Source organism: Balaenoptera physalus (assembly GCF_965194825.1).
Source record: "Balaenoptera physalus genome assembly, chromosome: 12".
In the NCBI taxonomy this organism is placed as follows: Eukaryota; Metazoa; Chordata; class Mammalia; order Artiodactyla; family Balaenopteridae; genus Balaenoptera; species Balaenoptera physalus.
This window is the reverse complement of record NC_138897.1, coordinates 65,692,549-65,720,062: the sequence shown is the minus strand read 5'-3', so window position 1 is coordinate 65,720,062 and position 27,514 is coordinate 65,692,549. Positions and strand designations below refer to the sequence as shown.

The 27,514-nt window shown below is 46.2% G+C and overlaps 1 protein-coding gene across 6 annotated transcripts in view; it reads right to left on the bottom strand.

The window, feature by feature from the left end:
• PTPRM (protein tyrosine phosphatase receptor type M) overlaps positions 1-27,514 on the bottom strand; it is a 745,633-nt gene that overhangs the window by 19,918 nt on the left and 698,201 nt on the right. For 3 of the 6 annotated variants that reach the window (XM_082418591.1, XM_082418587.1, XM_082418588.1), the window contains 8 exons: positions 13,360-13,476; positions 12,600-12,650; positions 8,566-8,720; positions 8,194-8,329; positions 6,288-6,437; positions 5,407-5,580; positions 4,277-4,408; positions 421-546 (listed from right to left, as the gene is read on the bottom strand). In XM_082418591.1, coding sequence (XP_082274717.1) covers positions 421-546; positions 4,277-4,408; positions 5,407-5,580; positions 6,288-6,437; positions 8,194-8,329; positions 8,566-8,720; positions 12,600-12,650; positions 13,360-13,476 — 1,041 coding nt within the window. The remainder of the gene's footprint in view (positions 1-420; positions 547-4,276; positions 4,409-5,406; positions 5,581-6,287; positions 6,438-8,193; positions 8,330-8,565; positions 8,721-12,599; positions 12,651-13,359; positions 13,477-27,514) is intronic. The other 3 variants (XM_082418592.1, XM_082418589.1, XM_082418590.1) reach the window with 1 other exon arrangement.

Sequence of the window (27,514 nt, the reverse complement as noted above, 5' to 3'; positions counted from 1 at the left end):
TACTGTTCCGGGAACTCACCAGACAAGGCCCCGCCTCAGGGCCTTTGCACTGACTGTCACTTCCGCCTGCAAAGCTGCCTGCACGAGAGCATGTGGCTGCCCCTTCACTCCAGTCGGGCCTTTGCTCACATGGCACATCTGCTCTCCCTCTGGTCCAGGCCCCGGCACCTTCTGCCTCCCCACTTTTTTTCCTACATCACCCACCGCTTGCTAACAAATCTAGTAGGATAGGTGTTGTCTCCATCCTCTCCTGTCTGTCTTCTCCCTTTAGAACATAAGCTCCATAAGGTCAGTGAGTTCACAGACTCCTTGAAGGGACTCCAAGCTCCCAGAACAGTGACTGACACACACACTCTACCTATTCAATGAATGAGAAAATCATGAAACCACAACACCAGCCGTGGTGGCCGTGGATCTTACTCGGGCTGCGTTGTAAATTCGGAATATCCTGCTGATGATGTCTTCTTCCAGGTCAGCAGAAACAAATTCCACCTGGATGGGGCCGTGTCTGTGGACTCCATTCTCTGGCCAGTACTGCGGACACAACTGAGTTCAGAACACAGAGACGCGACGTTAATGATAAAAATACATTTACTGCTCACAGTTTGGATACGGTCACTACCAGCATCAGGACCAAATGCCCTTGATTCACTTCATTTCCTTTCTTTTCTCTCTTTTCCTTCCAGCAAGTCGACTTGAGGACTTTCTTGTTGACTGAGCCCTTAAATCCACCTGTCTGTCTAGTACTTTTTACTCCATTTTCTCTGAAAGCATCTTTAAGCCACGTGGAATTCTGCTTCCCAAGGAGGTCATGTGGGTGCTATTGAACACATGCTGTAAGATCCCTTTCGCTGCTGAAAGGAACTCTTCTCAGGCCCTGGGGAGATGCCACGAGCTGCCACTATAAGACCTAAGACACTTGAGATGAAGACATACCTGTTAACGCCCAAATCTCCATCCTCCCGTCTGGGCTTGCCTTGTAGTTCGTAATCACTTTTAAGAACAGGGCTGTTTTGTGACAAGATACTGATAACAGTGTTGGGTTGCATTTTCATGCTCTGGTCCAAACCCTCCCAGCTCACATCTAGGAAACCTGGTGTAATAAGAGTAACTGCTCTGCTGTTTTTACCCGGAGGTGGCTTTAATTAAAGACACAATTTCCTAGAGTCTCAAACTCCAGGTATTGGTGATACTGGGAAACTAGGACTTTTGCAAGAATGTGATGCACGTGACACGAGGGTGGAGGGCGGGGTGCTGGGTAGGGTGGCTGATGAGGGAGGGGCTTTCATTTACTGCTGCCCCACAGAAACATTGAACTTGGAGATAGGTGAGAAACCCCCCTGATCTGTTCTCCCAAACCTTTTCGAAAGCCTGAAGACCTTAATTAAGGCATTTAAAGTCTGAAATGAAACTTCTTTGGGGACTTGGTATGCAGTGATGTTTTGGGAGCAGCATTTAACTTTTTTCTTTCTTATTTACCTGAGGGACAAATGGCTGGGGGGAGGGGCAAGAGGGAACTACTTCATTATTTTACAATCTGTTTCTTTTTGGGCCAAGAGCAGATGAAGAACATCTCATTTTAAGCAGAATGATGTACCACGAAGGGAGAACCTACTGCTTGAAATTCCTTTTACTGATGACTTTTATTTTCCAAAGGATCTGAAATCTCATCATCAAAAGTTACAACAGTTGATTTATATCCAAGATTGTAAGATAGTTTTCAGTGGGTCAACCAAAGCCATCTCCCTCCTTCTATTACAGAAGTTAAAGGTTTGGATTTCATGATCAAGAATGAAAGTAGGGTAACTAAGTGTCCTTTTTACATTAGCTAAGTCTATAGTATTTTAGAAATTACATTTATTATTTTAAAATAATGCTTCCACAAAATCTTTCCTTCTTCATCAGTGCTTCCTGGTGACGTTTTAAAACTGCCTTGTCAAAAGATAGCCTGCTGAAGTTTTATCTTCTTTTTGATACCCGAGGGTACCCACTGTTAAAATTAACAGGTGTATGATGGGAAGCTGAGCTTGGTCATAAAAGCTCAAACACGCACATTTGAACCGTCCTGCCCATTTTCTCCTGACTGAGCCAGCTTTGCTCTCTGTTCGTTCTCTCAGTTCAGGCCCTGATCTAAAGCTTGTCACTTACACGAGAAACAGGAACGGCCCAGGCTGGTGCTTGGCTCCTGGCACACGGCATTCTGCATTCTGCCCAAGGAAACCGTGTGGAAAATGGCTTAAATAGTGCATAACATGTCCATGAACCGGACCTATAAATACTTAAAGTAGTTGAGGGCTATTCTTGTGCAATTGCAAAGACTTTCGGTTCAAATGCTCCGTTTAGTGTTCTCTAAAAGGCTGAATCCCAGGAGCAACTTTTCTCTGACTCGCAACACTGGCTCTGTCTGCCGAATGGAACTGGGGCTTCTCTGTCTCTCCCGCCGGGTGTGAGTCCAGTTTGGGGTTAGAATGCAGCTTTAGAATTCAAACACTGTCGTTCAGAAAGAACACGTGAAAATCACTGATGTCTGGTTCACTAATGATAAAAAAACAGTGTATCACTACATTTCAGGATTCACATTAAGGGAAAAACAACAATTCTGAAGAGGGAACCGTCGCTTATCCTCTATGACTAAGGACTCTTGAATGAGTGACATTTAACCCATGGCACTGTGAGTTAGAAAATCAGGATCCTTGGTCCTATTTCCGGTTGTGTCTTTGAAGTCCCCCCAGCTGTGGTGTCTGCTTGTCTTTATCAATGGTTGCCATCTATCCTTCGGAGAAGAATCACTGGGGAAGACTCCTAAAATATTTAAGCTTCTTAAGTAAAAAGGACTAGATGAGGACAGGACTATCATTATTATTTCATTAACTAGTCTTCAGGCTAGAGCCATAACAACAAGATAATGTAGTGCCTCAAACATAATTAAAAACATTACAGAATTGAAGTGAAGGTCCATGGGATTTATGGCAGATTGATGACAATCAAATGGATTTTAGGAAGGAAAAATCTCATCCAGTTTGGATGCTGCAATACTTAAGACTTTTTTTTTTTTTTTTTAAAGGATTTGTGCCTATGAGATAGAAAATTAATTCAGTTCCAGAGCAAGTTTATTCTTACAACACGCCAAGTTCAAACTACTTAACAAGGGCCTCCGTCACAGCAGGTCAGCCCTCGATTGGAATAGCCGGGCCCTAAGGCAATACATCCAGCTCCCAGGGCCCCTGTGCTCACGCTGTCCTGACAAGTCCCTTAAAAAAATGCTTCTCACTCCATTACTAACACTGAGTCACCACCACCCAGTTCTCTGCCTTTTTATGTTTAAGAAGAAGAGCTGTGAAAAAGCCCCATTGATCATTCTGAGTTTTTCTTATCTTCAAGTCCCAGTTTCATTTCTTTTTAATATCTTTACCAAAGAGTTGACAAAGTAATTGCTGTCCCTTAGAATGGCTTGTCGGCCTGCACTGCCACCCCCTCCATGACGAATGCCACCTGAGGGCTCCAAGTGGGCCATGCCAGGAGGCGCACAGATGCTCCCAGATGGGATCTGGGACTGTGTCAGAGGCTGACGGCCTTTCTTCACAGTCCTGGTTTGTTTGCTCTGTGACCTTCAGGCTCCGGTTCAGCTCTGACTCTGCCCGTTACCTTGTATCTCCCTCTGGTCACTATTTCTTTTCCTTTTTTAAAAAAATTAATTTATTTTATTTATTTATTTTTGGCTGTGTTGGGTCTTCATTGCTGCGTGCGGGCTTTCTCTAGTTGCAGTGAGCAGGGGCTACTCTTTGTTGCGGTGCGCAGGCTTCTCATTGCGGTGGCTTCTCTTGCTGCGGAGCACGGGCTCTAGGCACGTGGGCTCAGTAGTTGTGGCTCGCGGGCTCTAGAGTGCAGGCTCAGTAGTTGTGGCGCACGGGCTTAGCTGCTCCGCGGCATGTGGGATCTCCCCAGGGCTCGAACCCATGTCTCCTGCATTGGCAGGCAGATTCTTAACCACCGCGCCACCAGGGGAGCCCATCTGGTCACTATTTCTATCCCTCGGTAACAGCCCAGTTTCTGACCCCTGTCACTCCCACCATCTCTTTTGGTTTCAGACTATTTTCTGCGCCCACCCCTAATCCCATCTGGTTTTTAACACGGGTTTTTAGCATCTCTGGTTCTCCGTCCTTGCCTGGCGTTTGTGACCTGCCACGGGGGGACTGAACTTCTCCATATGCAAACAAAGCAAACACAGATTTGACCCCGGGCACGGGCCCTGACGGCCATAATTCTCGAGTCTCACCTGGGCCGGATCCACATCATTCAGCATAACTACAGACGTGCAGTGATAATCCAGGACCAGCCTCCAGAAGTCTTTCACTGTGTTTGGCAAAGGATGCTGGGTGACTATAAACGCCGAGGGCTGTTTATAGCTCTGCAAACACAAACAAGAAAGATCCAAATATACCCAGGAAAATGTAACAGGAGGAAGCTAAGTTATTTTGTACACATGGGGGTTTGTGACATAAAACACTGAATGTATTTAACAACTGTTGAATTCTATCACCATTGTCAATGCCAAAACAGACCAAATATAGACTCATCTGCAGAATAATAATGATAAAATAATCTCACTTTGATACTAAGAAAACTTAATAAGTGTTTCATAATTTTTTTGGTATTTCTGGTAGAAAGGCAATGTTGGCCCTATACATAACTATTTTAATGGAGAAAATTTAACTTTACTTTAAAATATGCATAATTAAAATAGTTCTGTTTTTCCTAAAATCTGTTCGCTTGTGGTTTAAATGTGTGATGGTGTTACTTATTCCTGCCATCAAAGGACACACATGCTTTTTACAGCTCTGCAGGGCTTCAAACAAGTTTAAATATGCTTTTACTGATATCACACCAATAGAATTAAAATTTCCATATTAGCACTGAAAATACCCGTTCACTTTGCCCATCAATTGAACAGCAAATGTTCATTCAGTTAGAAGTAAACAGACTGACAGGAAGTAATGAGTTGTGTACTATCTGTGCTGACAGGCAATTTTTCCCCCATGTTAATTACCGCCCAAATGAGGAGGAATGGGAACTGAAATAATGCTGCAAACCATATTATCCCACTTCGCTGCTTTCGTGACTTAATAGCTGTCTGTTGCTCTCCGGCCAGGAGGTTAAAAATGGAAGTGCTCAGAGAGTAACCGAGACATCCTTCATTTATCAACCCGCCTGGACTGGGGGGTCTCAGAGAGACTAAGAACATTGGTCCCGACGCAGAAACAGATATGGAATCTGAAATGCACTTTGTTGAAAATACAGGTTACATCTTAAAAAAAAAAACAAGGGCAGAGGAGTCAGGAGAGAACACAGGCGCTGCCCCTGGAGGACCATCCCCCCACATCCTGCCCAGGGGGCGAGGGGGCTCACGTCCATGAGGGCGGCGTTGATGTAGTTGCTGCTCTCGCCGTCGAGGGTGATGAGGAAGGGCAGGCAGCGGTCGGGGGGCAGGATGTCCATGCAGCGGTTCTTCTCGTGGTTCCGGGGCAGGAGCGCGATGCTGCAGTCCTCCACGCGCAGGGTCGGCGTCACCATGTTCAGGGTCTAGAGGACAGAGGACACACACGTGGGAAGAGAACCCATCTCAGACCTCGGGAGACCCACGTTTCCTGCAGCTGATGCCCCCCTCCTCCCCGAACCCCGCTGACACAGCTGGATTTTTATTTCTCTTTACGCTCCTTGGACTTGGTCCACAGACAGTGCCCATGAGACCAAAGGACCACTGTGGGTGTGCAGGATTACGTGCCATCGCGTCCGACTAGGGCTGGACATCTGGGCGCTTGGGGGTAAGAGTCTGGTAGAGTTCGGCCCAGAGTCAGGTGCATTTAGACCCAACGTGAATATGAGAAACTGCACGAAGAACTCTTGCCCGGCAAGCACCCTGAATGCACCTTGCTTGGTCTGGCTGCACCTGTGTTACACTGTGGGATGGTGTGGTGTCTGCCTGCTAAGGGGGGGCCTGGCTCTGCTAGACCAGTGGTTCTCAACGGGGGGACACTGGCAATGTCTGCACATGATTTGGTTGTCAGAACGGTGTGGTGGAGGCCTTTGGCATCCAGTGGGTAGGGGCCAGGGATGCTGCTGAACATCCTACAGGACAGCCCCCACGGCAACGGATGATCGAGTCCCCAGTGTCAACAGTGCCGAGGCTAAGAAACCCTGTGTTGGCTCAAGGGTTCAGGAGCCGACTCTGAGATTCTTCTTAAGGAGCAAGGTCGCAGCCGGCCACCTGTCCCTTTAGCACGACTTACCCGGAATTCCTCTTTAATCTGGCTTGAATTTGTCTGTGGATCCAGCTTGTTCATGTCATAGTAGAGAGACCTGACTTGGGAAGCAGGGACCGAGGTGTCCCCACAAAGACAGGCTTCCAGGATGGCATCGTGGATGAACACGTACTGCTCCTGGTGAAGCAGACGGGACTCGTTAGTAGTAGAGAAACCAAGGTAACCAGAAAGAACTAAGGGAAGGAGGGAAGGCAGCCCCACACAGACAGGAAAACAGAACAATGGTCTACCCATCACAGACGATGCCTTCCCACCAGAGAGAAAGCAGGGGAGACGACCTGACCGCTAGGAGGGGGTTATTCCAGAACCAGTAATCCTGTTCCCCAACGAGACGGCGGGCACATTGGTGATTGGCCATGTGTGGAGTACAGTATAGCGGGAGGAAGAGATAAACAGGGGCTCAATGCAGAAGCCGTAAACAGATCGATGAAAACCACTCAGACACTGATAAATCCCAGAGCAAGCACTGTCATGTGGGAGTGACTGGAGCTACACTGTCCCTGCAATCCTGATCCTACGAGTTTGGAACTCAGTATTTCAGATGAGGAAATAGCAGAATCTTACCTACATATAATGAAAAGAGAAATGTGCTGACCAAATTAACAGTGCAAAGAAGGTCCAGGGAAACTTGACATCACTATGAAAAATCAACAGTTCTGAGCACTTAGAGCTACTTAGTTTGAAACATTAATTAATGCGATGATTACGAAAGTCCTTATGTGTCCAGGGAAGAGCTCTCGTGTGTACGTATAAGCCTGCAGTTTAAAAACCAACCCTCTAATTCTGAATTGGCCCTGGCTTTCCCTACAGTTAATTAGTAAAGTGTTAGCATATTTATTATTGCTCTCCAATTACATGGAATGCAAAAGGGGCCCATTACTTTTTACTTTAATTTCTATAAATAACTCGAATTCTTAATTCTCGAAAACAGCCCAGTCCTATTAAACAACACCTCAGAAATGGATTGAGTGAGAAAAAGGGGATGTGGTGACATTTGATCAACTGTTAAGTACATTGAAAATACATTATGATCATTATTATCTTTAAAACAAAAACTCTCTTCTAAAGAAAAAAGACCATGGAAGCAGCATTTACAGTTTCTGTTATTCTTCTCTGTTAGTTAAAAAATGAAGTTAGGTTTCCCAGTGGCTTTTGTAAACTTTAATGCACAACCTAAATGTAAGGGAGTCTTATTCTACTTCATGAAATCATTTTCCAGGTGGTGGGTGTAATGCCTACTTAAAAGGATCAAATAGTAGTAAAAATGTGAATTTCCTAGGAGCAGGATGGAATACCTTTTCTCAAATACTTAAATTCCTGATACACCTTGAGTTCTAACTTACAGAAGTACTAGTCGGTATAGAGTACTTCCAGAAAATGGGCGAATTCCCATGATACCAGGCCACTGGACAGGATTTTTAAGGACAGTAGGAAGAGAACGAAATGCACAGAGATTATCCTTAAAGGCCACTTGGCAAATGCCTGGCTATTCTCAGGAGTGGTCTCGCTCTGGTTACCAGCTAGTTTAAAAGACACAATAAAAAGAAATGGTATTGAGTCCCCGAATGCTTAAACGTAGAGCCTCGACTGGACCCTGGACACAGAAGTAAGGGGAAAGTTAGGCTCAGGGAGCAGATTCTGTTACCTGGGAGACTCCTGGCCTTTTCTGTGTGTTTATAAAAGAAACAGAAAAGGAAAGAAGGAGGGAGGGAGGGAAAGAAGGATGTCCAGGTGCTTCACTTTTTCTCCTGGGGGGGTTCTGAAGACAGAACTGCTGGCTCTTCTCTCCCCTTGCCCTGGGAGGTGGGGTGCAGGGCAGGCACTGGGGTCAGAGCCCGAGGGCGGGCAGGCGGGCAGTCGGGAGCTGCTGTACCTCGGTCTGCACCATGTTCACCCTCCGAGACCGCAGCTCCCGGACGCAGTTGTAGATATCCACCACCCCTTCCCTCTCGGCCATGTCCAGCATGATGTCGATGACAATGAAACAGCCGGTCCTCCCCGCACCAGCGCTGCACAGAGAGAGGGCTCAGTCAGTGGAGGAGAAAGGATTCCTGTGCTCCTGCTTCCGCTTAGATTTTTATTGCGGTGAAACTCACATAACACGCCAATGACCATCGTAAAGTGCACAACTCAGTGGCACCTGGCGCCTTCGCATCCATCGAGTTTCCAAACGTTTCCATCACCCCAAGGAGACCCGCACCCACGGCTCCCCGGGCTTCCTTTTGGAGCCTCGGGCCCCCCTCACCTGCAGTGCACCACCAACGGGCCTGCGTTGGGCGGGCTCTTGGATTTCACCTGCCGGACGAATCCTAGCAGCCCGGTGGCGTGGTAGGGGACGCCGTGGTCCGGCCAGCCCGTGAAGTGAAACTGTCTGATCTCGCGTATTTCATGAACACCTCGCTGCCAGGGGTCGGTCAGCACGGCACAGGAAGAGAACAAAGGAGAACAAACGGTGAGGGGCCAGGAGGGCGCCAAGGACCCCTAAGCAGTCAGGGAGCCCGGGGCTGGGAAAGTGAGCTGCTGGGAAGAGGGTCATTCTTTGGTGCAACACGCACTTTGAAAGCCTCCTCACAGGGAGGAAGATGTTTGTGGGGGTGAAAGGGGAGGGGATGTTAGGGGAAAACGCTAATTAACAGGTGCAATGGCAGCAAATGGATGCGTCGCTGGGATTCCTTGAGCCTTCTTTCTAAACCCGTTAACGCAGGCTCTGTTAACAGTTTGTGTGTCACTTAGATCCTACGGTGTGAGGAGCGAGCCCACAGAGGATGCACAGAACGGGGACGGGAAGGAACTAAGGGGTATCTGTGCGCTCAAGACCAGCTGCTGAGGTGCAGACCCCTGTTCAGCTCTTCTGTGTTCCGGTGCCGTTTGCACCAGGCACTCGGGCTGTACACACGCTGAGGATGTGCGGAAAGGCCACTGGAAGAAGGACCACTTCCCAACCAGACAGGCCAGAGAACCGCTTTTCACTGGCAACTCGAGTTTGTTAGGTTTCTCTCTTTAACTGGGGTAAACATTTAATCCATTCATCTGATCACCAACAATCAGATGCAAACACAATGCTTCAGGCCTGACTCCAGGGGCTGGGGCTGCAGAGATATGGAGATGGTGTCTCCTGTCTTCAGTGGTCAGCCTGTGGGAAATGGGCATGTCAAGAAATATAAACCATGGAAATCCAGAGGTATTTTTGCTGGAATTCAATGTTAGACCAGTAACCTGAAGAGAGAGGGTGGTCCGCCATAGAACCGAAGGGAAGGCACAAGGAAACAGACTTCAAGTGTTTTTAATTATTTTAAAATTTACTCTTGTTTTGAGAATAACTAAGTTGATTTATATCCATCTTTTTTTTTTCTAACTATGAGCCTATGTATTAAGACTGTGTTTTAAAACAAGAGTCTACTTTGAAAACAACAATTACTTCCAGAATCAAGGCTGGAGGTAACCTGAGATCAGACTTGACTTTCCCCCTTCTCTCTTTCCAGCACTGTTTCCTGGACACCATTTCTCCACTGGCCCTGGGTTTGGTTTTATTATCTTAACATTAATCACCCAGGAACCTTGTCACTTTCACCACCAGCCGCTGTTCATGCAGAGGTAGCCAGGAAGAAATTCGGAATTTTTATGTCCTTTGAAAGACTAGAAGAGGCAAACAATGATAGGTTTTAAAGTTAAGACTTGTTTGCCATCAGGGCGTTCATTTGTCTTGGTTTAATAACCCACAAGTGCTGAAGCTTTATTTCTCTTTGAAAATCATGCTATTCTTTAGGGGGGTTGAAGCATTAAGGAATTAAGTCGTCAGGGATTCACAAAGGAAAATGAACACTGTCATCTGCTAAATATGCTCTGTGACCCCAGAGCAAGATTACTAGGTGGTTAGGAGCCCACACTTTCTATCACTGAAACCATGGTAACATTTGGCTAAAGCCTCCATCAGAAGACAGATGGTGAGCCTCTAAACCCCTGAGAGCTCCCCTGGCTTTACACAGGACGACGGGGCAGGGCAGGGGTGGTCCCAGGAAGTGGGAAAGCCTATAATAAAGATTCATTCATTCCAAAGAGGACAAAAGGGCATTTATGTCTCCCATACGCTGTTGTTTTTAATTTTAATTTTTTGAGCACTTCCCTTTCTAGCTTTGCTAGATTTCAGATCCAGCATCCCCAGAACCCGAACTCCGTCCAACACGGGCTGGGCGCCCAACTGATCTAAGACTCATTTTCTCAGCAGGGTAAATGTCAGTGTCTGGGATGCAGCAAACCTTTTCCCAAAATAAACCTCCACCCTCTAATATGTTCACTACTGACAAGATGAGCAATGGAAATGGCTTGTGAGTCACCTCTCACTCTTGTTCATGGGCATGGCAGTTTCTTCTTTCACTGTTTTGTAATATATATGGGGGGAAAATCATAGATGTGATCAGTGATCACAGCCCAAATATTTCCCAACTTGATATCAAGTACATTTTTTGTTCATTTTTCATTAACAAGATTTAATGCTAAATAAATGAGTATCATATTATACGTAATATAATAAGTATTAACGCTATATGTTGGGTTGGCCAAAAAGTTCGTTCGGGATTTCCCGCTAACACCTTACGGGAAAAACCCAAACGAACTTTTTGGCCAACCCAGGAAAAGCGAGCTATTCACTTCCTTTTCCTTGTAATAGCTGGGAAGGAAGACCCCACGACAAACAGTAGTGCTTAGCCCAGAGCGGGCGCTTGATAAATATGTGTGGATGGATGAATCCCTAGGCACATGCTCTGTCTTGCAGATTCAGGACCGTATATCCCTGCCTCTCTGAGCCCCAGGCACCTCCTAGGCAGAGAGAACTCGGGGTCCATCGCCAGCTTCCTTTCTGCCAGCTTCGGCAGAGGTAGGGTCACCAGACAGCCTAGATCCACAGAAACTTTTCAGCTGTCTTCCTCCTGCCACGATGGGCCCTTTGTTATTTAAAAGCTGTTCAGCTTTTGGAGTCACCAGCTACAGAGGAAAGGAAGGATGACCACCCCATGCAAAACAGGAACTGACCAGTTTCAGGCTCCAAACCTGCCTGCTTGTTTGCAGAACAGAGCCCAAATCCATGTTTCACCTTTAGGTCCCCTGATGCGAATACTCTCAAAATAGAATCAGAATTGGAAGACTCTCAAAGTATACACTTCACCTGGCTGTTTTTTTTTGTTTTAAGTTTCCTTTCTAATGAGGAAGTTTGAAACCTACAAGAAGTGCTCCACAGATGTACTAATGATTTGTTTTCCTTAGAGATTCCAATTGCCCCCTTAGAAAATCCCGCAACATGTCATTTTGATTTCCCTAAACGCTTTAACAAGCTCCTCAAGTCCTTTCCTTCCTCCCACTACCTCTTTGCTGCTTGTCTGAGGACTAAATAGCTGGGTATTTCAGAAACATTTCTGTGCAGCTGGGGATGTAGCTGAGAACACTAAGAGGTTAAAAAAAGAGCAAAAAGACAAACAAATCCTTCCTTTAGCCACAGAGATGCATTTTCAGCTTATTAGAGAGCTGACTATTGTTCAAAGAACTCTATGTTTAAGTGATGGCTTTTGGATGCTTTTTTTTTGTTTTAAAGAAGAAAATATTCCGGGTCTTTTATCACTATCTGTTTCAATGCAGTTATTCATGAGTACTCTTGCCAAGAGCCATACAAAAATCCTCCATATGTTTTTTTTTTTTACCCCCAATCCTGCCTAAGAAGGGAAAAACCTGACATCAAAGTGTGAGGTCCAGAACTTGAAGAATTGAGTCAGCCAGAACTCCACGTTGTTTGAAGTCTCTAAGCCTCCTGCCTGCTTATTAAAAAAGACAGGCTGAGGGAAAAAAAAAAGCTAAATAGTATGAGAAACAGATTAAAATAAATGAAAGTCTCTTCAGCCTTGTGATTGTATGACAAATAGGGATTTGAAAACGGAAAGAGGTAGTTGAAAAAATCAGGGTAAATGAGCCAGTAAGCAAACGCCGCAATTTCCTCATTTCCTAAAACTGGTCTCGTTAATCCGGAAAGTGCATCGAGATGCAGTGAGAAGTCGGGAGGAGGGCTGGGAGCCAACTGCCCTGGTCCACTACTTACAACTCGGGGCCTGCAAGGGCACCCGCCACTGGTAAATTCGTGCCGGCATCGCCACATCCAGTGTAAGACTCAGCCATGGACAGAAGCCGGGGGACCTCAGAGACAAAACCGTGGGTCCCCTTCTTCGAAGGCAAGGTGAGGACAGGAAGGCAGAGCGTTTGTCAGCCACGTCACCTCCACTGCCCCCCGCAGCCTACCTGTGACACTTCTCTGGATGGACTGCAGTTTGCTTCGCTTCCGGTCCCTCCCTATGTCAGCAGAAAGAGGGGGGGAGCAAGGAGATTCCCCGTTACGCCCTGTGGAGGAGGCACAGAGCAGCAGCTCCATCCATGCATGTGGGGTGAGGCCGTGGGACAGCACAGCATTCAGGAGCCCATGCCCGCAGTGCCCGAGGGCTGAAACCAGCATGGGAGGGAATGGATGGAAGCGCTGGTTCATGCAAGAGCGGCGCGGGTCTGCTTATGTGTGTTTCCAGGTAGAAGCTTCCACCTGGAAAATCCATCAGTCCGTATTAAACCACAGGCTGCAAAAGCCTCAAGGAGGTGGAGGGGATCCAGGAGGAGTTAGGACCTGTGTCTCCACAGTTGATACGAACTCAACACTGGGAAACCCACATGGACATACAGCATGAAGGACATTTATTGAACTGTCTCTGAACAAGGACAGAGAGATGAGCTGAACGATAACAATCAGGTTAAAAAGAAAAAGGAAGTAGACAGCTAGGTGTATCTTTCGGTTTAGTTGCAAAACACAGATTTTCATGAAATGGGAATGATTTGCTTCAAAGACGGAACTGAGCTATTACAGAATCACAGGGCAAGATGCACTCTTGAGAAATCACTGGATAGAGCCTACCTGCGTTCAGGTGTGACCACGTACGAATTATCCCAGATAACTTAATGAGGCTGGTATCACTAATGTCTGACCAAAGCTTTTCAAAGCAGTGTGAAAACTTACCTTTTCAACAGCAAATGTTCTTATCACATATTCTGCCAGTAGCTCTGTTTCTATTAGGGTGACTTTAATGTCTTTGTAGATCTCTGTGTCATCTGGCCAGTATTTGCAGCATTTGACCTTTAGAAAACACAAAGGAAATAAAGATTTAGGGTTTCTTTTTTTGGAGTTCTCCAAATGATGGGTCACAGTATAATTTATAGGATACAATTTGTACACAAAATCAGAAGTACAGCTTAACTTAATTTTTTTAGATCACCTATATATTTTTTTCTCTCCCCAGAATAAAACACAATTTGAGTTATAGGAGGAATAAAACCTAGGAAAATGGTCTAAAGTTAACAAATTATATTTATACTATAAACATCTCAGTTACAGTAACCATTCATTTCCTGTCTATCTCTACTCAGGAATGGCCTGGAAAAATAAACTATAAAAGTTGGCTTGCAGTATTTTAGCTCCTCTGAACTTTAAATTTCTTCTAGTTTCAGGAACTGATCGAACATTTTTGAGGAGGACTGAGCAGGAAATCAGAGCCAAAAGTAAAGATTAGAGATTTTTTTTTTTTTTCCTGAAGAAGGTAGTAGCTATGTGTTTTCCCCAAGTTAGAATTACAGACTCATTTTAGTATAAGTAAATTCAATATACAAAACCTGGTGAACTCCCTATGTTAATGACTCTAAGATTTCCTCAGTCACCCAGGCACAAAACCTGGCGATCCTTCTCCAAAACCCAACCAACTGCCAAGTCTAAGAAGCTTTTGAAATATCTCTCAAATATGTTTTCCAAATTTTTATTCCCTCCGCCACCATCTTCAGGCTCTGGTAACTTCCTGCATCCCCTCCATACCAGTAACTGCAAAAACCCTTCCAAGTGCGATCCCAATGGCACTGACTTGCTCTGCTCAATAAACTTCCATTTCCAACCACTGCCCGTGAAATTAAACAGAAATTAACTTTGGCCTGGCAGATAAAGATCTTTTTTGTATTTGGACACAACTAGCATCTTCATCCTTTTTTTTTTTTTTTTTTTACTACTCTCCTTTCTAGCCACATATATTTTATGTTCAGAGACAAGTGGTTTGACTGATTCCCAAGCAGATCTCACGGTCCAGACTCCTTCTCATGCCGTTCCTTCTGTTCAGAATGTTCTCCTTCCAGATATTTTATCTAGCTGAACATTTTATCCATTCTTCAAAGAATATCTCAAATGCCACACCCCTTCAAAGTCTTTTCGCCATGGATGCTCTCTGTTGGTGCTCTGATAAGATGTGCCAGTTCTGCCAGTATGACACCCTTCTTACGCCGCGTTATACCTGCTTATTACCTGCCAGCATGCAAAGGGCTTTCAACTGCTTATTTCTGCAAACCCAGCAAATCTGGCATGTGTCCCATACACGGAAAATATGCAACAGGTACATGAAAAACTGAATTTCATGGAGACAAGCATAGGATCAGCGTAGGAAGGACAATCCCAGGTTGGGAAAATTTACAAAAGAAATATGGACTGAGGTGGCCCTTCCCAGAACGCCAAACACCTTGGTACACCCATGCTTCCGGTGTGGTGCAGGCTGGTTGTTATCTTAGCTGCTTCCTCATGAAACTTTCTGGCAGCCAATTCAGTGCTGTTCTAGATAAGCCTTATCACCTTTACTTGGGAAGATGTAAGCCAGAAACATCAGGAGTTGGAGATACAGTGCAGCACAAGACAAAGATGGTCCCTGCCCTCATTAAATTTATAGCTTCCTTAGGGAATCTTTTCTTTCCCCTCATGGGAACATTATCTGTGACTTTATAAAGGATAATCATTTACAAATATTTTGACTTATCCATATTTCAAAGATTTATATCATGGATACCTGTGCCAGATCTAAAATATTCCAGAATAACAGAGATCTATAATTTCTCCAGTTCTTTTCCTAGATGTAAAGTGAGTCTGAGCAGATCATGCATATTTGTGATGTCTAATTTGATAACAACCCTAATTTCACTCATAGAATGTCTAATTACTTTCAATATGGTAATTAACAAAGATGCTTATATGGCACGTACCAAAATCTCCTCTATTTTAGGGGACTTGCTTTTACCTTTTTGTGACTTCAATCACGCAAGCAGAGGGTTGTGGATAGATACAAAACTATGAATAGAGTATATACGTGCACTTTTAAAATTAAACAATTCTCAGGAATTCCCTGGCGGTCCAGTGGTTAGGATTCCGCGCTTCCACTGCAGGGGGCACGGGGTTCCATCCCTGGTTGGGGAACTAAGATCCCGCATGCCACGCGGCCAAAAAGAAAAAAAAAAAAGAAAAATTAAACAATTCTCAATGGAATGAATACGTAAGTCAAAAATCTGTGTATTTCTCCAAAAATTACAAAGTTAACCTACGTTAACTAGGTGTACCTTGTCTAACAAAAGTGCCTTATTAGAATGTGATTGCTGTAGGACATATTGTATAGTTACCTATTCTTCTCTTTTAGTCTTTACCCTCCCCATCCCCAAAGTTTCAATAACTATGGGTGTGGAGGCTTCAATGCCTGGGAGTCAGGGAAACCAAAAGCCTCTGCCATGTACCAAAGGCTTAGAGCTTCTCTTGGGGACTGTTCTTCCAGTTCCCTTGGGCCAGCTCGGTTCCCAGGGATCTTGACCCTGCCGGGCCCTCCCGCCGGCTCCGCCGTCCCCCAAACCCCCGGATGCAGCTGGGCGCCCCCTGGCGGTAGTGGCAGAAAGCGCCCTCCAGGTGCAGGGGTCGCCAGGGGTGGCCACATCTAGCTCGCCAGGCTGGCTGCACGTTACTGTGAGCTTCGGGGCACCCTGATGTCTCTGTAGCAGTGGTTCTCAAACTTCAGCAGGCATCAGACGATCCTGGAGGCCTGTGACAAGTGCTGGGCCCCACCCCAGATTTCTGATCAGTCGGTCTGGATATGTGTGGTCCCAGAATTTGCATTTAAGACAAGCTCCCAGGTGATGCTGCTGGTCTGCGGACCACACTTTGAGAAGCAAGGATTTAGACGACAGCCTGACTACAGAGGCTGGCTCTCTCCTCAAGGCTGCGGTGAGTCTGGGTGAGTCACTCAGGTTTGCTTAATCTCAGGTTCTTCATCTGTGGGGGGTGGTTTTTATTCTACCTCAGAGGGCTCTAAGGTTAAGGCAGGGGTTTCCAAATTTGCACATAGAATCATTTGGAGGGGGGGTTATTAAATTCCAAAGCCTCGGCTGCACTCCAGGCCAATTAAATCATCATTTTCAATGCAAATCAAAACCACAATGAGGTATCACCTCACACTGGTCAGAATGGCCACCATCAAAAAATCTACAAACAATAAATGCTGGAGAGGTTGTGGAGAAAAGGGAACCCTCCTACACTGTTGGTGGGAATGTAAACTGGTACAGCCATTATGGAGAACAGTATGGAGGTTCCTTAAAAAACTAGAGTTGCCATATGATCCAGCAATCCCACTCCTGGGCATAGATCCGGAGAAAACCATAATTTGAAAAGATACATGCTCCCCAATGTTCACTGCAGCACTATCAATAGCCAAGACAAGAAAGCAATCTAAGCGTCCATCGACAGATGAATGGATAAAGAAGATGTGGTACTTATATACAATGGAATATTACTCAGCCATAAAAAAGAACAAAATAACACCATTTGTAGCGACACGGATAGACCTAGAGATTGTCATACTGAGTGAAGTCAGACAGAGAAAGACAAATATCATATGACATCACCTATATGTGGAATCTAAAAAAATGGTACAAATGAACTTATTTACAAAACAGCAATAGAGTCACAGATATAGAAAACAAACTTATGGTTACCAGGGGGTAAGGCGGGGAGGGATAAATTGGGAGATTGGGATTGACATATACACACTACTATATATAAATAGATAACTAATAAGGACCTACTGTATAGCACAGGAAACACTACTCGATACCCTGTAATGACCTATATGGGAAAAGAATCTAAAAAAGAGTGGATATATGTATATGTATAACTGATTCACTTTGCTGTATACCTGAAACCAACACAACATTGTAAATCAATTATACTCCAATAAAAATTAATTTAAAAAATCATAATTTCCGGGTAAGACAGAGGCATCCGTAATTTCTTATAGCCCCCAGGCGACTCCAAAGTGCAGATGTGTTTGGGACTGAGTGATAACATCTGCCCTAGAGCAGGTTCACTGTGAGTATCCCCCCCCCACCAATGGAAATTCTTAATTTTATTATGATGATAGTTTTGTGGTGATCTGGACTGGAGGTGACCACAGGCAGTCAGAGGGCACAGATCCCCCTAAATGCCTGAAGAGGTGAAGCTGGGTTTCCTGGCGCAGGGAGAGGGGAGAGCGGAGGGCTGAGTGCTGTGCCAGCTCTCTGCTGGGGAAACACAGGCAGAAGCCAAGGAAACTCCGGGGTGTTCTCTGCTCCTCTTTCCTGCACACCTATTCGGGGCACTGGTGGGCAAGTCCACTCTCTCACCAGGGAGGTTTGATTAACGCCCAACAGAAACTAGGAAACGGTGTCCTGACTTGCGGAGGAGAATCACACCCAGTAGAGCCGTGAGGAGCCACAGAGACAGTTTCCAAACAGTTTCCTTTTCCAGATCATCACGACTGCCAGACATAGACTTTCACGCTTGGATTTTGCTTTGGAATCACTGGGTTCTTGCAACTGTGGCCTCACCAGTGGCTGGCCTGAGGGGAGAGCCAGCAGGGGCCAGGGCCGGTCTCCTTCCCCTTCATTCTCTCCCTGGCTTGTGTCCTGAAAGGAGGAAACGAAAGGCCGGCCCAAGGACCAAGAATGACTCACTCCAGGGGATGAGCTGGATGGTGGCGGGGGAGAAGCTGTGGACAGGCCCCAAGCACAGGGGTCTTTGGAGGAGGAAGCTCAGGGTCAATTATGCTTCCTTCAGTCTCGCCAGGCCCAGCTTCAGGAACAGATACCGAATAGGAAGGCTTGAAATGACTTTAGCTGCCTCGCCTCTTGGGGTGAGTGAGGGTATGAGGGGGAGAGGGGCAGGAAGAACAGAAGCACACGTTGAAAGCATCCTTCTTCTGTATCCCTGATCACAAACGGCTAGGTTTCCGTGGATGCTCCCGTATCACCAACTCTCTGGTTGGCAGGAAGGGGGCTGGGGTAGAACGTGAAGGTCTGCTTCTGTGCTCTGTGCCTGAAGGACTCATTTTGCTAAGAAGCCCATGATCACGAAGGGTTAAGCAATTAAATGTCAGCCCTTCAACTGCGGGTACCATTGCACCATCTAATAGACACAGCTGACAAGGAGGTGGAAGGCAGGAAAAAGACGAAGGCACTGGTACAAGTTTTGGTTTGTCAAGGGGGTTTTAAGCAGACTCTTTCTTTTTCTGAAAGGAGACATCCAAAGAGACAGTGACCACAGTTCTATTAATAGCTGAGTGCAGCTTTGCTGGAGCCGCTGGTTGGCAAGAGCAAAAACACTGCTGGGAAGCACAGTGACCAAAAAGGGCCCCAGCCAAGAGCAGCTGCTAACGAGGCTTCCAAGAAAACAGATCTATTCCATCCTTTTTTTTTTTTTTAACAGAACTCTCACAGCAATGAAAACATTCACTCATTTAAATATCCTGAAAATGCGGATTGCTTTGGTCCCAGCGTGATGAAGTAAGACGGACGCGAGCTGGCTTTAATCTTGCTAACTTGTAGTGTTACAGCCGGTGACGTGTATCCTCTGAGCCTCAGTGTTCTTGTGCATAATATGGGATAATGGCACTGATTTTTTTTTAAGGGAGATTGTGAAGAGTAAGTGACACAATCTATATAAAAGTTCTGCATAAGTACCTGGCTTATCGTAGGTTCCTAGCTCCTCCTTTCCAAACCTGCTTCATCTGGGCCCTGGGGCCTCCTTTGGGCAACATCCTTGAAGGCTGTTTCAAAACTGGAATGAAATCAGGAACTGCTGGAGGTCTGGAGAGTGTGAATTTGGAGGAATCACTTCATGGCACCAGCAAATCCCTCTTTCTCACCTTCAGGTTCCTGCCTAAAGTTCCCCCCACAGGGCTTCTGGTTTTCTATCTGGTCTTCCAATAGCATCTATTAATTAATGGACACATAATACTTATAATATGCACAAGGTCACATCCATATCCGTAACATTTGTTTTCATCCGCTGTAAAGAAACATGTGGCCTGAAGCCTCCTGCGGAATTCTAAGTGTCATCTTGCAGAACCCCCGAGAAATGTCTTGCTGCTTTTCTCTCTGACCGCACTCGGATGACAAGGGTCCAACCCAGCTAGGTCACAGAGCATCAGCCCTTTGCAGAAACACGTTTACCCAGGCTGCTTGTTCCCCACTTTATTCAATAGACTGGCCTTGACTTCTAGCCATTCTCCAAATTTAAGTCGCCCTGCTAATAGAGGGAGATTTGCCACCACTGAGGACAATGAAAATGTGTGTCACGCAGTCTAAAGATGATTCTGAAAGAAGACATTCAGAAATCTTTTGAGCAATGACAACATTATGAGAACATATATATTATATATACATATTATACACACACACATATAATATTATATACAATATACATATATGTGTATATATATCATATATTATATATAACATATATAATATACACATACATGTGTATACACAATACATACATACACACCTATATATTATATATACATACATATATATATACATCTCCTGAGGTCCATCAGAGGGGACATTTCTTAGAGAGATATCTGACATATCTTTGAGAAGAAGATTCCGTATTTTCTCTCATTGGCAGTCTGCCCATGTATCAGGGTAACAATTGAGATCAGCAGGACTTTGCAGTCCTCTAAAGTTTTTTATCTGTTGTCTCTGTGGGGGTCACAGAGCCACCCAGGCTAGACCATACGGGGGTCACCATCATTCCAGTCCTAGAATGATCTGACTACTTGCCCCTCACACTAATTCTGTGGGGCACGAACTATCCCTATTTAGATCCATCATCTGAAGTGGAGAGGCTGAGGCAGACCGGGGAGCTTTGCGGGGCCCCACCACGGCTGCAGTGTCGTGATGCCTCTGTCTGCGCTCAGGGCAGCGGCGTTCAGGCTGTCCTCCCATCCAGACAGCCCCGAAGGCCGTGATGAGCAGAGCCTGGGCCCGGCACGGCTGGGGCACTGAGAGGAGAGAGGAATGAGTCTAACGCTGGTGAAGAGGCTGGTGTGGAAATAACCAACCTGACTCAGGGCAGAAGGAGGCAGCTTAGTGGTCACAGCACATCCCCCAGAGCCGCGCTGTCTGGGTTCAAAGCGTGGCCCCACTGATTAGCTGTGTGACCTCAGGCACGTCACTTAACCTCTCAGTGCCTCCATTTTTCAGTTGTAAGATGGGGATAATAATAACGGTTTTAGACAGATTAACTACATTCTTGCTTGTAAAGCTCTTAGATCATGCTTGGCACCAGTAAAATTAGCAAAACGAAAGCTGCTGTTGGAAGGTAGAAAGAAGAACCTTAAATCTAAAGGAAGAGACCCAAAGCTTCACAAGGGAGACCATGTGACAGATGAGACCAGAAAGATGAAGTGCAGGTTCCCTGGGTGGTGGAAGGGGGAGGGCATTGTGGATTGACGAAGTTGGTGGAGGGCATCTCCGGGGAGCTTGAGTGGTCCCGAGTCCCTGTTGGGGGGACGGCGGGGGTTGGAGGGATGGGATTCTCCCGACCTCGGAAGGAGACAGTCCCTGTTGCATGATTTCCAGCTGCTTCTGACACTGTCCTGGTGGACCTTCCTGGTGCTGTGTTTTAAAATAAGAGGAACAGTCTTGGGGTAGAAAGTGTGTGTTCGAAAAGTGGGGGAGCACGCAGGACATGGATTTCTGTATGACCCGCATTTGTAAAGGGTACTCGTTCCTTTTTGTGAGTGTACACGACCCCTGGAACCACTGTGCGGCTCTGTGCAGCCGAGCCAGCTGCCCTGCCACGTGGGCTGCTAGGTGCCGTGTACAAACTGGGTGCTGGGACGCGTGTGTGAGTGTATGTGTGTGGGCTGGGAGCAGTCGATCGCCCGGGTATGTGTGTCAGGCACCTCTGTTACCAGCTGCTGAGCAGACACTGCACACCATGACAGATACACCTGTGGCTCCTTAGAGCAGGTGAGCTCAGGGACTGTGCCTTCCACATCCCCCAGGTTTCCAGGATGTGACCTCTCTGGCTTAGTTAGTTACAGACCTGGAAATGTTTTAAACGCCACACACACAGGCGGACATTCTTCTAGGTAGAGGGGTAACATTTTACTTTTAAGGACCACTGATAAAGAAGGTTCTCTTAAAAACTCGCATTTAGTGATGGCACAGCGTGGTGTGACAGGAGGGGCCTGGTGGGCACGCAGAAGGGCTCGGGGTTGATTCTAGCCGTGTGACCTTGTGCAGGTCACAGACTCTTTTTGGTCCTCAGCATCCTATGTGCAAAAAAAGAGGACAGTAGACCACATGGCTATTAAAATTATTCCAGGTCTGGGAAATCGATTTCATGACTCTAGAATGAGGTTCTTTGGAAGCCATATAGCTTAGTGCTCAGGAGGGAGGTTCTGCAGTTCCAATCACAGGCTGACAGTTACTAGCTGCATGGCCTTGGGGTAGTTTCTTAACCTCTGGAAGCATCAGTGTATTATCTGGGAAGTGGAGATAACAATAGCGCTCACATCACAGAGTCACTGTGAGGTCTGAAGACCCATCGCATCAGACAATGTCCACCGGCTGCCATCTTTGCTTCATGTCAGCATCTCTATTACTAAGAAGGGAACAGCTCACGGTGTAGAGCACCAGGTGCTCTACTGATCATAAGAGCTCACACTTGATGGTCTCTACCAGGATGAGAGAGACAATGAACTTGAGTTTCAGAAACACGAAGCTGGGCTAAATCCCTTGAGATAGTCTGAGGCGCACACTTGTCCCAGTTAATCTTTTGGGGGGAGGTAAATGGCTCCAGGGGTCAGGAGCAAAAAAGAGGAACTTAGAAAAGGCCCCGGCCTCCCTGGGTCTCAATATCCTCACCTGTTCTATAACCCTCTTCCCTAGATTATCACAGGAACTCCTAAACACAGCAAAGACTTTGAAGAATATAGTGACACAAATAGCTGACCTACCTAATTGTTGACTGAACCTCATATAAATAGTCCTGGGTTTGGCATGTATGTGATTCAACCAGTTGAATGGATTAAAACTCCTACAAATTCACTCTTGATATTGGATTCTCCACCCAACAACATCAGAAAAAAATCTATCTTTGGTGAGGTGATGACTGTACCATCCTTTTCTAGAACAAAGACTTCTCTGTCCGTCCAGAATTTTCAGTGATAAGGGTTCTGTTTCTATTTCAAAGTAGACAGTCTGAAGCTAAAAGAGGTGAACCCAATGTCGGCTTTTGAGATATCTATTTCCTCCCGTACCCTTCATATTTATTCCCTTCTGTGGGCTAATTCTCCACTATGTCACGGTCCCCTTCAGCTCTTTTCTTTCAGACTCTACCTCTTTTTACTTCCCAGCGAGTAATCCAGTGAAATCCCTAGTAGTTAACTCATCTCCTGGCTATGAGGTCAGTCCACTTCTGTAATCCAGTAGCACCTCTGAAATTTTCAAATAATGTTACCTAAATGCATATTCCTTAATCCTGAGGTTTACAGGATGAGGAAGCAATGTAGTCCACACCTTCTTGTCAGGTGTGAAGGGGGTTCTTTGGTTGGATTTTATATCAGAGAAGTGTCCGGAGCTGTCCCACGTTCTCATTGCTGGAAACCTGGTCCCAGAGAAATGGGGCAGTGGCTTAAGCCATAAACTGTTGTACTGCTCTGGTTGTAAACATACGGCAGATACTTTGAGAGGAGAAGTTCCGAGGCAGTGAATTCTGGTGTTCTGTTAGCTGACTGAATTAAACCCTACTTTACTGAAATCCCTTAATTAGTGAAAGAAATGCAGACATACTGATGTCTTGTCACTCGGTTAATCTGAGAGCAGTTGTACACGGCCTGTAACCCTGCTCGCTGCATTATTTTGCCTCTTTGGTCCTCTTCTCCTAAGAGGTCCCCAGCATTTACTCACATACTTCCTTAGCCAGATAACCACAAGCCTTCAGGAGAAGGCAGAGCAAGGCCTCAGAAGATGAAGTCAGCAGACTTGGAAAGTTCAGAGAAGGGAAAAAATAATTCTGTATTCAAGATAGGACATCATTTACGGTTTTCAACAAGTTTTTCAAGGATAGGATATACCCGCAGTGTGCAAAGACAGGGGAAAGCTCAATTTTCTTTTTCCTTTTGGCCATGCTGCGCGGCTTGTGGGATCTAAGTTGCCCAACCAGGGATTGAATCCGGGTCCTGGCAGTGAAAGCGCCGAGTCTTAACCACTGGACCGCCAGGGAATTCCCAGAGAACTCAATTTTCAAGTGATGTGAGCGGAGCAAAGGAGGAGAGCTCTGGCAGCTTGGAGACCATCCCATATTGCATCCGATTCTACTGCCAAGAAATTACAGGTGTATGTGGCCCGGGAAGGTACCCGTGCGACAGGGGCTGTGATGTATCTGTCCCAGCGCACCTGCCCATCTGCCATGTCCAGGCCCCTGCCCTCTTAAGCGCTTCATGACACTAAGGCAGGTGACCACCTACATGCACCCCAGAGACATGGCAGGTAAAGTGAGAGGCGACAGAGTGAGCCAGTGAGGACCCCAGCCCAGGCCAGTAGAGGGGTGGATACACAGGAAGCCCAGACCCAGATGAAGACGAGGAGGCTCCACGGCCGGGCACTGATGACAGAGCGGCACGAGTGTCTGCAGGACGCAAGCGACAGGGCTTGACGGTGGTGACCATGAATGTGGGCACCCGACACTCACCCCCGTGGGTGCAGCTGGAGAATACTGAACAGCTGATCTGCACTCGGCTCGCACGACCTGGGGGGCCAGGAGAGCGAGTTCTGGGAAACACTTGTTATTCAGACCTGCAAACATGCTTCAATCCCAGCGATGGGAGAGACGGCCCATAAGAAAGCATCAGCTGACTCACCACACAGAAAGAATCCTCTCCGAAGCCTAATTTATAATTCATCCATCTTTGAGTAAAAATGACTTTGCCTTCTGTTAAAGGGACATGATGGATTGGGCTGAATTACCCAGAACATCGTACCAAAGGGTTGACTGGGGAGGCCAGACGTAGCCTTCTCTCTGTCGTCACAAACAGAGCTGTCGTGATCCTCACTGGCACCCAGGGGACCATGTCACACACATACGGGTGACTTCCGCCTGCAGTCTGTCCTCCCCGAGTGGAAGAAACCAGGCGAAGGGGAGCAGTGAACAGAAGTTTCCCTCGTATGAGTCGTTATTTTGCACCAGCTTATCTGTTCCTTTGTAATTATTCTTCCACCTCCTCAGAAACATTCACTGAGGACTTCCTAATACTTTCTATGTGTCTGACCCTGTGGGATTCACAGATGACATACTCTAGTCTTTGCTCTCAGAGGCCTGTGGTCTGGGAGGGCAGAAAGGTCCCCAAGGGTGCTTAGTTCCTTCTTGTACACGACGGTGTGTCCTCCTCTATAACTGGAGGGTGAATGTTTTGAAGGTGGGCGCTTCTCTTGTGTTTTCCTGGCCTCGCCTACAGCAGGGTAAGAGGTCACTTGAGCACTGCATCTTAACTGGCTGCAGGTGCCTCAGCAAAGTCACAGGAGTGGTGGACAAAGACTCCAAGGGGTTAAGGTGCCCAACACTGGCAACAGCAGAGAAACAGGGCCTGTGAGAAAAAGGTACGAGGCTGGTCCTGCCTCCACCCCAGGAAATTCATTAATTCACTGTGTCGACTCACGCAGAATTCAGGAAAAAGAGACAATGGTCTGCACTTAGAACAGTCTGCTGTTCCCGACAAGGCAAAGAACATTTCTGAAACTGAGGTAAGGATGTGTGAGCAGGAGTGTGTGTGTGTGTGTGTGTGTGTGATGCGTACATGTGGGAAGAACCTTTTATCAAGTACAGGGAGTGCGGAAGTTGTGAAAGACATCTAGTCTGGTTACCCATGTAAGCAAGTGTGAGGAAGGGGAATAGCTAGCCTTAAAAAAACGCATGCATGTACACACACACACACACGCTTACTTGCAGGGACACTATGAGAATAAAGGTTACAGAAGTTGGGGTTAGCATTACAGATACATTTTCTATAAGAAGCCTCATTACTTTAAGCTTTAAAATGCAGTACTTAGCAAAACAGAAACAGACTCACAGACATAGAGAACAGATTTGTGGTTGCTAAGGGGGAGGGGACTGGGGGTATGAGTTGAGAGTTTGGGATTAGCAGATGCAAACTATTATATATAGACTGGATAAACAACAAGGTCCTACTGTACAGCACAGGGAACTATATTCAATATCCTGGGATAAACCATAATGGAAAAGAATATGAAAATGAATATGCATATGTATAACTGAATCACTTTGCTGTACAGAAGAAATTAACACAACATTGTAAATCAACTATACTTCAATAAAATAAAAAAATAAAAAAGGCAGTACTGAGTGTTTAATGTAAAATATTCGATAAGCCTGCAGTGAGACTGAAGAAGAAAGTTCTGTGGTTTTCTCCTTGCTTTATTCTCAGAAGATCTGTTTTCCTTTAGTCTCCTATTTTTCACAACTGCCACCCAAATCAGTAGTCAGTGAAGTGTTTCCTAGTTAAACGAAGTTGTTTCACAATGGTATCTGTTTGTGCATGTCCCTTATACCACAGTTTACCTTGCAGTTAAACAGATTGGTTATCCAAATTGGATTAATGAACATTAAGTGACGGTGATGATTCTTTATTAATTTTTTGGGCGTAAAGTAACTATTTCTGGGCACAAGGGGATCTTCTTCCAGATGCAAAAATCACACATGGGGTTACACAGAACACGATGGGCTGGGCATGGATACCTTTATTAAATGATTGCAAGGGGCCACATTTCCCCCAAAGACCCCCTTCCTGCTGCCTGCCTCAGAGGCGGCATTGCTGAGCATCGGTTAAAAAGACGGAAATGTGCTCAGGAGGTAAGATTGCTTGATGTGCCAGTTGATAAACGAGTGGATTGTTATAGGCAATTTTGAGAACTTTTGAACAGAATATGTTCTCTCCAAATCTGTAGTCAGATTAGATCATTTTCAAAAGAAGGCTTATAAATTATAGACTGTGCATCTTTTACGGTCTGCATAAATTATGTACAGACAGAACCCCACAGAATTCGTCTCATGGGTACTTAATCACGCTGCAATGTTCTGCTCTAGGTCTTCTACAAAATCCGTGTATAATAGCGCAGAAGAAATAGGAGTGGATGGCTCTCTCCCAAGGAAGTGACACTCATGGCTTTGTACTGGATCACTCCCTTTACAAAATCCAGACTCTGTGCTTTCTCCCGCTGCTGGTACTCAGTGCAGACACAGCGGGTGCCCGGAGGGTCCTGAGGCCACGTGGATTATGGCACATCTGGGCTGATGATGCATCTGTTACTCAAATGGATCTCTGAGCCAACATGTGATCAACAAACTGAGCCATATTCTTCGTATAAACATGGAATTTTACAGCTCACTGGGCCAATTTCCCTTCCTGTCGGGGATGTGTGAACTAAGGCTTGGAGGTGAGAATGGGTTGGTTCCCAGCTCACTGGGTAAAGCCCACCACGTCCCTCTCGTGGTCACCTGTTCACAGCCCAGTCAGTTCTGGGAGGATCTGCCTCTGGCTCCCAGGATCCCAGGATCCCCGTGCACCCGGGTCCAGCTGCCACCACTGAGCCTTGCTTCTATCTTTCTCCCCCTCTTACCTTCTCCCCAGAGAGGGGCACGCCAGCTCCTACTCCGGCTGAGCCTTCACCTGTGCTCTCGACGGCGCCCTACAATGGCTATCTCCTCAGGCCACAGCCTTGCTCCTGTCTTCACCCGGGAAACCTGTGTTATCGGAGCGGGTGCCCTCCCAAATCTGTTGTGTGTGTTTCTGTTACATTTATTCTCCTGCATCCTCATCTGTCTCTGTTCTCCAGGCTCAGAGGAAAAGATGTCGCCCCTTCTACCGCTGACTTGAAGACCTGCGTTCTGGATGCCTCCTCAGCTGTCCACTTTCTAACGGCTCAATCTCTCCCCCTCTCCTGGTCCTTTCCTTAACACGTACAATTTTCAAAGGTCTTCCACCTGT